Source organism: Carassius auratus, chromosome 36, assembly GCF_003368295.1.
Source record: "Carassius auratus strain Wakin chromosome 36, ASM336829v1, whole genome shotgun sequence".
Lineage (NCBI taxonomy): Eukaryota > Metazoa > Chordata > Actinopteri > Cypriniformes > Cyprinidae > Carassius > Carassius auratus.
In genome coordinates this window covers 9,009,187-9,023,089 of record NC_039278.1, presented here as the reverse complement: position 1 = coordinate 9,023,089, position 13,903 = coordinate 9,009,187, and the positions used below count along the sequence as shown (strand labels likewise).

The 13,903-nt window shown below is 35.9% G+C and overlaps 1 protein-coding gene across 5 annotated transcripts in view; it reads right to left on the bottom strand.

Moving 5' to 3' along the window:
• Window positions 1-2,000: 2,000 nt before the first annotated feature.
• The window catches only part of LOC113055154 (cAMP-specific 3',5'-cyclic phosphodiesterase 4D-like), a 64,012-nt gene continuing 52,109 nt past the window's right edge, over window positions 2,001-13,903 (bottom strand). For all 5 annotated transcript variants that reach the window (XM_026221169.1, XM_026221170.1, XM_026221172.1 and 2 more), the window contains 14 exons: window positions 12,967-13,143; window positions 12,378-12,414; window positions 11,831-11,901; window positions 11,396-11,439; window positions 11,150-11,262; window positions 7,530-7,623; window positions 7,177-7,346; window positions 6,139-6,237; window positions 5,771-5,935; window positions 5,575-5,674; window positions 5,190-5,344; window positions 3,942-4,064; window positions 3,614-3,796; window positions 2,001-3,022 (listed from right to left, as the gene is read on the bottom strand). In XM_026221169.1, coding sequence (XP_026076954.1) covers window positions 2,618-3,022; window positions 3,614-3,796; window positions 3,942-4,064; window positions 5,190-5,344; window positions 5,575-5,674; window positions 5,771-5,935; window positions 6,139-6,237; window positions 7,177-7,346; window positions 7,530-7,623; window positions 11,150-11,262; window positions 11,396-11,439; window positions 11,831-11,901; window positions 12,378-12,414; window positions 12,967-13,143 — 1,936 coding nt within the window. In that variant the 3' untranslated portion in view covers window positions 2,001-2,617. The remainder of the gene's footprint in view (window positions 3,023-3,613; window positions 3,797-3,941; window positions 4,065-5,189; window positions 5,345-5,574; window positions 5,675-5,770; window positions 5,936-6,138; window positions 6,238-7,176; window positions 7,347-7,529; window positions 7,624-11,149; window positions 11,263-11,395; window positions 11,440-11,830; window positions 11,902-12,377; window positions 12,415-12,966; window positions 13,144-13,903) is intronic.

Sequence of the window (13,903 nt, the reverse complement as noted above, 5' to 3'; positions counted from 1 at the left end):
AAAAACACACATTATTTAATTATTTTAATGGCAATTCAGAAAATTAAAAATTAAGTATTTTTGCCCCTGACATTGGAGAACACAAACACACTGTGATAAACCGACTTTATCTGGAACAGATGTGACCAGTGTCAGTGTATATTTGACAGTGTCAGTAATACTAACATACAGAGGATGCTTAGAAACACATTATTACAGAGAAGAAGACACAGTTCAGTAATATCATACAGCAAATACAGTTTAGACACTATAAATGTTTCACAGTTGCTGCTGTAATGGCACTGAAGCTAAAGGGCTGTGCTTTAAGGCTCTTGATTTCTAATCTCTGAGAACGAGTGTGGCCAAGGCTACTGGATCAAGTGACACTTAGCATTTAACATCAGTCTCGCTACAGATTCTCTTCAGCGCTGCTTACTCTTAAAGAGGGAATTTATAATTATTTTTTTTTTAATTACAAAATGTATGTATCACAGTTCAATGTTTTTAAGATTCTAAAGGTGAAGTGTGTCATTTCTCAGCTGTTACATATAAAAATAATCCATTTCAGACCAGTCTGTCAAGCTTTTTCTGATTGGTCAAAAAAAAGAGGTAGCCTAACCCCAATAAATAAAACACATAATATAATATTAAATGGAAATCATGAATATATAATCTTGTAACTGATCTCGATTTCCAACCATTAGAAGAATTAAGAATGAAATAGTGATTTTGCATTTGGTCAATCTTAACAAATTCAAATGTATAACTTTGATTTTTTTATTTATTCTAAACAATTGTCTCTGCCCACGGTTTGGTTTATGCAGTTTAGTTTACCATATTTAAAATGAAACTCAAATTCCTCTGTAATTTCATTGCATGTTTCTGGCATATTTTGAGGCAAGGATCTCTGAAACGGATGACAATATGAGAGCAGGATCTTAAGGATCAGTAATTCAAAGCCCTTGTGTGAGCTGGACACGCGTCTGGTTCAGTGTAAGGGTTGTTTGTGCTGATCTAGACCAGAACTTCCTCTTTAAATCCACCTACAGTAACTACAAAACCAGGAAAGATGTCAGATCGACATCAGCTCTTGATAGCACCCAGCGGAGGCAGCTAGAAGCAATCTTTCGATCTCTATCATGGGCATAGCAGAGTAAATCAACATAAAACACTGATTCACTCGTGCATGTGTCAAATTTAGAGTTGTCATCGCTTGATAAACTTGTAGTTTATTAGTTAATCTGATAAAATATCAACCCTGTTTCAATTCCGATAATCATAATGTCTACATAGTGCTAACGTGTAGAGAGGTATAAAGGTATTTCAGTACAAAGACGCGTCTAAAGGGATTCTCTGTACGGTTGTCTGATTAGCCCAACATTTTGGCTTTTACATTACATTTTTTTCTTCTTTTTTTGGTGTTCATAACAAGATTATAGACAGATAGTTTAGTGACCGTCCCTTTGGAGTCTTGCTACATTAAAACGAAATCAATATTATCCTGAGGTTGTCAGCAATCACAAAGTTATCACTAGGCAAGACACTACAAGCAAAACCATTATTATTATCATTATTTTGTAAATTCTGCATCCCTTGTCTTCTTTCAGACTAATGGAAAGAAAACATACAAATTAATATTAAAGGGTTTATTTATTACACATTATCTATTTTTGTCTGTAGATTTCAATTACAATACATAATTTCAAATGCCTTTTATTTAAAAGTCAGAAATCTCCACTTTAGCATCACGTATATACACCATGCTACACAGTCAACATATAAAGTTTTTACAGAGAGGTTTGTGTGTGTGTGTGTGTGTGTATGTATATATATATATATATATATATATATATATATATATATATATATATATATATACTGCAAATCACTTGATTTACATAACATTTACCTAAAATCATAGTGAATTTATTTATTTATATATATATATATATATATATATATATATATATATATATATATATATATATATATATATACAATTTTGGTTGTTGACAGTATTTTCTAATTTATGGAGTGATAAAAAGAGAAATCCAAAATTAATTTTCAACCAATGTTCAGATTTCTGTTCTGGAAATGAGTGCAGACTTGAGTTATATAATGCTTCATTTACATATTTTAACATAACATTTCAGAAAACTTGTAATACATATTATTAATCCACAGTGTTTAATCAGCTGGGGAAGTATGGTGATTAGTTAGTATTAGAATTAGTTAATATCTCTTTACTCTGTTCACTTGTGGTGTCTTGCCTTAAATATTTCTCACAGCTGTCCCGTTTCATTCAAAGCCAAAGTTATTTCTCAGTGGCAAAAAAGCGAACGCAGTAAGCTAGGAAAAATGAGTCGAGAGGGAAAATGTTCACTAAATGAGTAAATCAGCTTTCCGCTGCAGTTGGCACGGACAGTCACTCAATGCGACTCTCACATGAGAGCACGAAAACATTCATCTACACCTTCCACCTCAGTGCTTTCACAAAAGGTTGTGTCTGGGACACAAATATAGCTTAAAAACACTGGTCTGTTTTTAGTTTTTAGTGTATGGCTCGACTCGACCCCCAAGTATTCGTAAGTGCCACTAAGAAACACAAGTGAAGCAGCACTCTTAGGACTGGCCCTTGTTAAGTTTCTAACTGCAGGACGGACTCGCTGGTCATTTCTTGGTCCAGTTCTCTTTCGCTGCTGTCTATAACGGACGTGACCCCGCGAGGGGAGGCTTGCGGATGCATGGGATCTGTTTTAGTCCTTGATCTGTCTGCATCTGTCTGCTCTTCTTCAGCCTCTAGCTCCCCGTCCTCTTCCTCCAGAGTCAGCTCAAACTGGAACTTTTCTCCGGCTGAGCCTGTGACGCCCAGTGTGGCCCGTGAGTCCTGCTCTTCAGGGGTGGGCGACGGGCTGCGGGGGATCATGCTCTGATACCATTCGCGGTTGTCCTCTAATGTATCTAGAATGTCTTGAGCATCTGGATGGACCAGATCAGCCCATGTCTCCCACAGAGGATGGACAATGTAATCGATGAACCCCACCTTAAGAAGCAATTATTAAACACAGTCGTCATTATAGTACAGGACAGGCTTTTTAAAACATGTTAATATTTTGACGTATAAACACAGTTGTATAAAATTTATACAAGTGTGAGAAATATGTAGTGGGAAGATTAATATCTTAAATGCACATATTTGCCTGGACAGTTTTGAAAATGTACTAAATGTTGTAAGATGTAACTTTTTTCTCAGTTTTATTTAAAGCGTTATATTTTTATTGTATAATACCTATTTATACAATTCGCAATATACAACTGCATACTCAATATACTTATTATTTACATTTTTCTGTTTATTCATTTATTTATTACAACTAACTGTTTTCTTTTCTTTAAATCTATTTATACACTGTGAGAAAATATTAAATGTGATATTATAAAACCTTCTTAGAACATTTGGCTTTTGTAATTTCACAAATTATTAAAAGAGTATCAGAAAACTCTTTATATTTACATCTTTATTCACATTTTTATTATTTGAAACATATTTTATAATTTCATAAATACACTACCTTTGACAGCCTTAACAAATAATGTAATTCTTTTCATTTTTTGCAGACCCTCCCAGACATACCTGAGTTTTTTCCACAGAAGCTGTGTGTTTGTCACACATGGGGCTGATGTCCATGGCCTTGTCACGCTCTCGGTCCCCCTGACTGAAGAGCTCCACCATGATGCGGTCGGTCCACTGTCTGTAGAGCTCCAGGGGTTTCGTGGGGTTGCTGAGGTCTGAGCAGTGAACCATATTCTGAAGCACCTTTCAAAGAAAAGAATGACGAATTTTTACAATTCTGCAAATAGTGCTGAAAAGCCCAAAAATGCTTGATTAATCACAAAAAAAATAGAGTTGGTAAGGCTGACTAGAATTGTACTCTGTATTGATAGAGTGAGAAGTGCTCTACCTGTATCCGGTCGGAGTAGTTATCCAGCAGCAAGACTCCCAGACTGGTCACTTTTTTAGTTTCCACCATTGTCTTCAGGTCAGCCAGGAGATTCATGTGTTTGGACATATCAGTGGCTAATACCTGGAGAGACAACGGGGAATTTGATATTAGATCTACAAGTATTAAAAACACTGAATCTGAAATGGGACATCTTAGAAAGGTTTTCCCCCACATCATTCAGTTTCATGAACAGTCTTTTCAAATAAAACAACAAAGAGAGACCGGAGTAGTCTGATACACAACTGAACGACTCTTATGAACTTATGAACACATATCACTCATTACCTCAGTGAATCATTTAGAAACACTTACTCAATCTGTGTCATTCACTCATACATCATTACTATCAGACATCTGGTTATGATGTAAAATAATAAACCATTAACTGTTACTATATTTTCCTCAATGGATAATAATAAAAAAAACCATGTCATAATATATGTCATCATAGCCAAATATTGTCTGATCCTAATAAACCATAAATCAACGGAATGCTTATTTATTCGAAAAACTGACACGTAAGACTAGTTTTGTGGTCCAGGGTCACATATGTTATCAGCGCAGTCCTTTACACTATTGCACCGGCTTCAAATACCCGGATGAGCTGTGTGTTAGGGGCCGTTCACATATCGCGTCTTTTGAGTGCTCAAGTTCGTTATTTCCAATGAAGGAGCGCGGTAGGCGAACTCATAATGTAAGCGATGCAGTTGCGACACACACCTGCTCGCAACCATGACCTGCTCTCTCCATGAAGACGCGGAAATTTCAGCAAAGGATAAATGGATTTGCAGCACTAAAAAATCACTTGCAGTAGCTCTGCTACTAAATTTATTTCAAAATGGCAATCCATATACAGCTATGATCAGCTGTTCCTTCATCTTGGCTGAGCTTTCAATGTTGTTACGGTAAAGGATGAAGCTGATTGGTTAGTTCTTGTCACATGACCCGCGGTGCGCTTGCGACATTCTGAAAAGTTGAGATGTTTTTAACGCGATGCGTTACATTATGAGCGCGCATGCCGCGCACCTACATTGGAAATAACGAACTTGCATGCGCAAAAGATGCGATATGTGAACGGCCCCATATTCAGCATTGCTAATGGTGATGAATGTTATCGGGGAATCACTAACGTCATTTTATATTGACTGGCTAATCAGATTCAAGAAATCCTGAAAGAGGTGTAATAGACATTTATATAAGTCTCACCATATCTATAGTCATCTGTCGCAGGGACTGTCGTTGTTTCTTGCTGAGGTTGCAGAAGATATCACAGTTCTCCTCCTGGAGAAGCTTGAAGCCCACAGCCAAGTGATGGTTCTCCAACACTGAGGCGTCATTATACATGAGAGCCAGTTCAGAGTCTGAAAGAGTGCCAAGAAAAGTGACTAGCTAAGATCCCGCTGGCTTTATAGTAGTGATGGCGTATCATCATTTAAATGACATTTATTTATTTATGGTTTTAGTTTGATTCTGCATTCTTGGTTTCAATCCAGAATTGTAATTTCGGTGCATCAGTTTTTAAATAAGCATTGGATGGATGTGGGGATGGATCTGGGAGTTATTTGAATGGTTTGTCATTAAAGAGTCGTACTTGTGTTAATAAGGAATTGGTTCGTCACTCCTGGATGGTCCACATCATGAATAGCACTCGAAAACAGAGCAGCCATGATCTCAAGGTCTGTGAACACATCCTGAAAGTAAAATAATAATAATATCCTGGTGTTAACAATGGTTTGTTCAGAGGTTACTTCCCGTGAGCACTCTGTATGTGCGTGACCCAGGCTGACCTCTAGAGCAGGTGTGGAGAGCAGAACGTGTGTGGACTGCACAACGTCTGCAGCGTGGATATTGTTATGGTAGGCCACGTCCAGATGGTAGTGATCTTCCAAAGTCATGAGGAAAGTTAAGAAGGTGTCCGATGGGATCTTAAAGGTCTTGAGCAAATCTCGCTCCTGGCAATTACAGAGTATAGAAATATAATCAACTGTCAGGTAAAAAAAAGCCACCATAAAAAAATATACAGAAGAGCTACAGTATTTTCAGTTAATGCTACATATCAGTGATAAAATTTATTTATATTGTAGGAACAATAGCGAACAATAGCGAAGCAGTGAAATATTTATGTCAAAAGATATTTCTAGACAAAATGTCCTACCTGAAAAACGGAGTACATTATGACCGTCAGTGGCCGATTCCCAGAATGCTCTGCTATCTTAAAAATATCTATTCCCCAACTATTGACGTCTTCAAGCTCCTGGAGAGAAAAATACAGTCATTCTACTCCAAAGAATAATAACATGAACAGAAATAATACAGCACTATGAATCCATGAAAGATAGCATAAGTTCTTCATCAAAATATTTTACTAAAAATAGTTTGTTATGTTTCAAATAATCGAAATATTTAAAATAATGAACTAACTGAAAAATAAATATTTAAAAATTTAAAATAAATATCTGAACTAAACTAAAATTCTAAAAACATTTAGTTTAATTCAGTTTATTTACTATAGATACATATTGCTTTGAAAGACCTTAATGTATTTTATGATGTCTGTTTAAAATATGCATAATACTTTCTGTTAGGTATTAATAAAAGTAAAAATGAATAAAACCCACAATATTTTTTGTTGTAAGTAGATCTAGCCAGTGTGTGTTCTGCACATCAACATTTTGCTGTCAAGCTAAAAAACTTAAACTAAATAATTTAACAAATTGTGATTTCTTGATTGTGAAAATCAGTCTTAAATCTCCATTGGCATTTTTTTATAATGACAATACATGTTTCTAGTTATTCCAGACTCTAAATTATTTTATTGTGTAGAAATTGTGAGTGAAAAAAACATAGAAGAAATGATGTTACATTAAATCACAAACAACTGTAAAAAGCCATGGTCACTTGAATATTGTTGTGGACAACTAGCCTAGTTGAGACCCACTGGTCTAATTATTATGGAAGCCTGTTTCCACTACAGGAATAAAAAAAAAATAAAAAAAATCATCTTGCATTTCAGAGGAAAAAAGTCAAAAAGTGTCTTTTTTTCCCCTATAGATTCTGAGTTTAAATCTTGCAATTCTGTTTTTCTGTTTCCACCACGGGATAAAAAAAAAAAAAAAGGTAGTCACAATTATTTGTTTATATTTCACAATTCTGATCTACAGTAGAACTGACAAAGAGTGTAATGAAGGGACACCTTGGCCAGGAGGCTCTCATGCTGTGTGTTGACACCGAATCGAGGGATTCCTGTTGGAGGGAGACTCGGACTGGGGCTCAGTTTTCTCACTCCACTTATCTGAGACATTGGACGGCGTTTTTTCTCCTCCTTATATGCTGCTGACATAATCTCCACATCATGCTGCTTTTCTGCAACACAAACCACAGAGTATGTGCAAAGCCCTGAGCTAAATTCAGTTTGAAAGGAAGACACAGTATGGGAAAATAGAAGAAAAATACTGAATATATATTTCTCTGAATTAATGCCAAACACACCATGTTATCACAGATCCAGTCTCTAGATTTGTGCGTATAAATGACAAAGTCACTCACGTAAAATTGTGCTTGCTATGAACTCTGACACCTGGTTTCCTGACCGGCTGGTCTCTGACAGATGAGTCAGTTCCCTGTTGAGCATTCTTTTAAACTAAAAATAATACAACACATAAAATGAATAAAACATTAGAAACATATTTGCAACAGTCAAGTTCCAGAAGTAAAAACACCAGAAATCGATTTTTAACAAATAACAAGGCTGTTAATCAATTGTATATGTTTTTCCTTAACCTGTAACCTATTTTTTATGTAATAGTGTAATCTGTGTACACTGTCAGAAATAGGGGTACAGTAGGAGTCCATTTGTGTCCCCCAAGGTACAATCTACGCTAACGTACCCCATAGGGCTTATTACTGGACCTCAAGGTACATGTATGTACCTTTTTGAGGGTCAAAAAGGTACATATATATTCCCAAACATTAAAAGGTACATATATGTACCGTTTCTTTTAAAGGTTAAGGTACAATTTGTAGAGCCAGCCCTGATTGGCTGCTTGAATCTCAATTTAAAAGAACGTCCGGTTTCTTCTGTTTCTTTCTTTTGGCGGAGGCACAGTCATAGCTCAGTTACGCATGGTTCTTACCAGATTTGGGTAGTCCAGGGGCCAAAGAGTAAAAGTCCTGCCATATTTTTGCTCCACCCATGAACTCAGCAGGTGATTTCATATACATTTCTTCTAAACAATTGCATTAACTCTTGATCTACTGTAGCAGGTGACTTATGCTTTTGGTGATTGTATGATCTCGATTAAATTTCTTGATTATACATTTAAGACGAAGAGTGCGTGGCTTAGTTGTTACAGAGGACTGCTGTGTATTTACTGCTCTGTGTGTGCACTTTGGATGGGTTAAATGCAGAGTAGAATACTGAGGGGAAAAAAGACACGTTTTGCAATTAGGCATTTAGCCATGAACATTTATCATGATCCTCAACAGTGGTGAAAATTATTATTCATACTGCAGTGCATTATGGGAGTAATTTATGTATTGCAACATGAAGCATTTTGTTGATTGTCACCATTGTAGAGATTCATATGCTGGTTCTTGATATACTGTATGTGTGTGTGTCTAAATTCATACCCTGTAAATATTAGAGCAATGCTTTTTTGTGTGTATGCTGTAGATTCACTGGAATTATTCAAAACCTAAACATGTGATAAAAATTTTTGAGAAATAGTTAAACCAGCTCATTGTGACTATATGTTCTTCATATGTCACAGTTTTGTCTTCTCCACAACACCACCTGCAGATCTACAAAGACAGATCTAGCACAACTAAACCAAACACTGATCTCCATGATGGTGGCATCATTTTAACCAATAAAACATTAACATCTGATCCTCTGTAATTCTCAATAACAGCAGATGTTAATCACTAATGCACAATCATCGTTTAATTAGTCACTTAATTATCTCATTAACTTTAACTCTTTGAGGACTTGGGATTTAACTTGAGAGTCGTTTGTGACTTGGAAGGAATGACTTGGTTCCTCTGGTGAAATCGGCTGCTGGACTTTTATTCATTGGCCCCTGGACTTCCCACCTCTGTACAAAACTGGTCTCGTAAGGTACAAATCACAAGGGTACAAATTTGTACCCAATGCCAAGGGTACAAACTTGTATTGATTTCTCTCTCTTAAAGACAGATATATTAATTATTGGACCAAAAAACAGTACACAGAATCTAGGAGACTACAGTTTGCAAGTAGACAGATGTACTGTTACTTCCCTACAGTCAAAAGTCTGGTAGTTATATTAGACAGCAATTTGTCTTTTGAAAATCATATTTCCAATGTTACAAAAACTGCATTCTTCCATCTTAGAAACATTGCCAAGCTACGAAACATGTTATCTGTTTCTGATGCAGAAAAGCTAGTTCATACATTTATGACCTCTAGACTGGACTATTGTAATGCACTTCTAGGTGGTTGTCCTGCTTCGTCAATAAACAAGCTACAGGTCGTCCAAAATGCAGCAGCTAGAGTCCTTACCAGGTCAAGAAAATATGATCATATTACCCCAATTTTACAGTCTCTGCACTGGCTACCTATTAAGTTCCGTATCAGTTACAAATGATCATTACTTACCTATAAGGCCCTAAATGGTTTAGCTCCTGCGTACCTAACTAGCCTTCTACCACGTTACAACCCATCACGCACCCTAAGGTCACAAAACGCTGGACTTTTGGTCGTTCCTAGGATAGCAAAGTCCACTAAAGGAGGTAGAGCTTTCTCATATTTGGCTCCCAAACTCTGGAATAGCCTTCCTGATAATGTTCGGGGGTTCAGACACACTCTCTCTGTTTAAATTATAGATTAAAAACACATCTCTTTCGCCAAGCATTCGAATAATGTATCTCATAAATTTGTGACTGCAGTTGTATCTGATCAAATATGCTTTCTTATTCTTTAGCTTGGGTTAAACTAATTAATTTTACTTTGTTGGAACAGCAGCTATGCTAATGATGTCTCTATTTGTTTCTCTGTTTTGCCACGGGATTTACATCTATACAAATAAACTTTGAATTGAATTGAATTGAATTGAATAAACAACTTTAAATGAATAGTTTTATATTTCTCTAGCATTTTCAACTCAATTAATGTCATTTGCAATGCTTCGTGGGATCATAGTTCTTTCACTTATTAAAGCTGTTTTGTCTGATTCTCAAATAATTAAAGTCTGTAATGTTGTGATTCTCCTCATAGCCGGTTAATTCAGTTCATGGCATACAAGGATTGGTTTTTTTTTTATCGCTATGGGAAAAATATTTGAGGAAACGCTGATGAAAAAATGGACAGGCACTAATGTGCTGATATCAGTGTAATAATTATAATGAATAGAACTGTAAGCAGTAGATGCAGAAAATGAATGGTATAACACTGCCAGTGATCAGCAGTCAGAGCCCTACAGTGCAATCATCACACTGTTACTTAGTTACCATGGTAACCGAGTCCATACCAAAATCTGCGTGAGGAGACACTCAGTCAGACACTGCAGTGCATGCTGGGGTTAGGTAATCATGAATCAGTGAAACATCAAATATAAACTGAATATGGAGCATTGCAATAAAAGAGACAACAAAAGAAACGTTTTTCTGATGAGAAACATAAATTCTGTCAAAAAAGACCACACTTTTGACTAGTAGTAAACATACTGTACTACACTGTGTCTTGTGCACTGTAATAACTGCAATCACCCTGTCAACATTGCTTATGTCCATGTTTCTCTTTAGTATTGGACTGAAATATGCTGGTATTGTATTGCATTGTTGCTATCTTTATGCATGGCTCTGGGTGTGGAACATGCACAACGTCAAATGGGAATTTAATTCAAATAAAGTTACTCAAATGTTATTATTAACAAAGCCCTTAAAATGTACTACTTCACTGTACCCAAAAACATATTAATAACCAATTTATTTCATTAAATTATATTTAATACTAGGAGTATCAAAAAAGTAGCCTTCTGAAGTCATATGACAGATCTGTATGCAGTTATTTTAATTTAATTGTATTACTTCAAGTGCTTGTACATCAACTCATGATTCCACATTCCAGATTCCAGAACAAATTATTCCGATTTCACTTTTGATTTTCACTGAAATATTGCTTTAAATACCTTATTGGAGGCCATTTCACTGACGGAGTGACGTGTTTGCAGGGTCTCTAGCTGGTCCAAACACCAGTCCAGCTCTTCAAGAGTCTCGACGGCAAGTTTCTGATATGTCTCATCTGCAACAAACAACCTCAGGTGTCAGAACATCAGTAATGTTAATGATTTCCAGATCTTTACATCTCTAAAAATATGGCTGAGGTCTACAAAATCCTCATCTTTGGCTAGACCAGCTCAAGTTCTTACACTCACCGGACAGGCTTGTTTTACAGGCTGACTGAGGGTTAGCGAGTCTCCTAATTTACAGAAGAAAAAAAAAAAAGAAAAAAAAGTTATAAATCATTTTCTTATCTTTCCATTCAATACGGAGCCCCGCACATGACATGCAAGAAAAAATAAATAAATTGTGCGCACGATTTACTAATTCGTTCTCTCAGTGCACTAAAACGTGCAGACGATTACTATTGCGTTCCCTTGATTTACTATTGCGTTACCTCGATTAGCTAAATCATGCGCACGATTTATAAATCGAGTGAACGTAATAGTAATCGTGTGCATGTTTCAGTACATTGAGGGAATTAATTAGTAAATCGTGAGCATGATTTAGCCTACTATTTTTTCCTGCATGACATGTGCAGTGCTCCGTAATTCACTGACTGTCTGAAGGTGTTTCTGCTACAGACTCACTTGTTGTTTATGTCTTGCACATGGGTTAAAGCTGCAACATTACCTCTCACTGTACGCAGACTGGCAAGAACCTGCAGGACACACAAACACACACACACACACACACACACACACACACAAACACACACACACACAGTGCAGAGTGACTGTAAGACATATTACACATCCACATTTCTACACAATACAATGGCCACAGAGCTATACAGAACCCCTTCTTACACACATCTTATTATAAACCAGTGTGCAGAGTGCCATGCACAATTTTGCAAGCTCTTTGTGAAATTGCAAATCTAAAAAGCTTTAATATAGGTCAGCCGATTTAACATGTTTAATGTTTGATTAATGGTTTTATTATTTTTTAATTCTTTTATTATGTGTTTTTGTTCTGTCGCTGTCATTCTGTTGCACTGCATAGCTTCTATCACGAAAACAAATTCCTCGTATGTGTAAACATACCTGGCAATAAAGCTCATTCTGATTCTGATATATTATATATTGTTTATTATACTGATATATTATACATTGTTTAAATCAATAACCAACTGACCTGAGCAAACGGCGTTACAATCATGTCCTCCCCATGACTGCAAAGGAGAAGTCAACGGTCATCATCAAAATTACTAATTTAACAAGAAATCAATACTGAATTTACTTTACGTCACAAAAACTTTTTTATCACAGATTAAAACATTTCCTGATGGATAAAATTATGGAGGAGTGGGATTGTCATATGAATAAATATATACAGCTTTCAATAAAATTGTAAATAGAAATAAATGAAATATAAATAACGTAATCTTTTTTTCCATTGCACTTTGCTGTATTTAAAAATACAGGATCTCTCTCGCTCTCTCAAACCTAATATGTAAGCTTTATTTCTTAATTCCATCTCTTATAAAAAAACATTCCTTATTTTACTTGGAAATACATGAGATTACAGAAGTAATACAGGTTACTGACTTTATATTTACTATAGGCTTTAGTTTTTACAAAGATAGAAAGAAATGTACTGCTTTCAAGAGCTGCATGATGAAAGATGAACTAACAATTAAACGGCAAATCAGAAAAATATGTTGAGTCAGTCCAGTGACAGAGTACTATGACATATTGTGCTTTAGTATGTGATGAAAGCTTACAGCTCGCTGGCGTTTGAGGAGTTTCTGGACATCGACTTGGGCGAGAGGTCGAAATCTGAGTCCGAGCGGTAGAGGAAAGACTCTCGCCTCTGGCTGTTGGCCTGGAGGACCAGACCTGAGCCTGGACTGAGGTCCAATGGACTGCGGCCGATCGACAACCCATTCTCCACATCGAAACTGTAACAGAATAACAGGTGACAGAAAGGTAGTTTTCTAAGGGAACATTTTGACAACCAAAAGAAGAAAAACTACAAAGCATTTGATTGAATGATTGCTGAAAATTGCAACATACATTTAAGACAGAAAGAGTGCTAGTTTAGTTAAGTTAGCTTTCATATATTCAGAATGAAACATTTTATTTAGGGCTGTACAATAAAGGTTCAATGGTTAGTCACAAATATTTTGCTAATTTATTATTAATCTCTATTATTGCCATTTTAATGATTTTTTCCCCCACATTTTATCAGAATTATTGCATTTTCACATAAGCACAAATCAAGAGAACGTCAACCCACAATTTGCTTGCAGATTGACTCACAGCAAAAAAGGAACAAAGACCAAGTGAAAGAAAACAGACTTGCTCGATACACTCTTATTAGAGCAGAATATCCCAATAGAGATCACTAAATTACAAATTACAACAGTGTTTTCAGATCATCAGCATTTTTTTCTGTAATGTACAGAGTGTAGGTGCACATGGTTGCCAGGCTGGGATGATTAAGTCAACCACTTGGGCAGAAAATGTATATAGATATAAAGAAGAAATATATATAAAGAAGAATTGAGGGATTTAAACTTTTGAAATATGTTAAGTTTTGTTCCCAATGCAAGATTATGCAAGTGCCAATTTAAAATGAAATAATTTTCAGGATAAATAACCAGTTGGCAAACAACGCATATGATTATGCATAATAAATCAAGTGAATCAGAAGCTGTG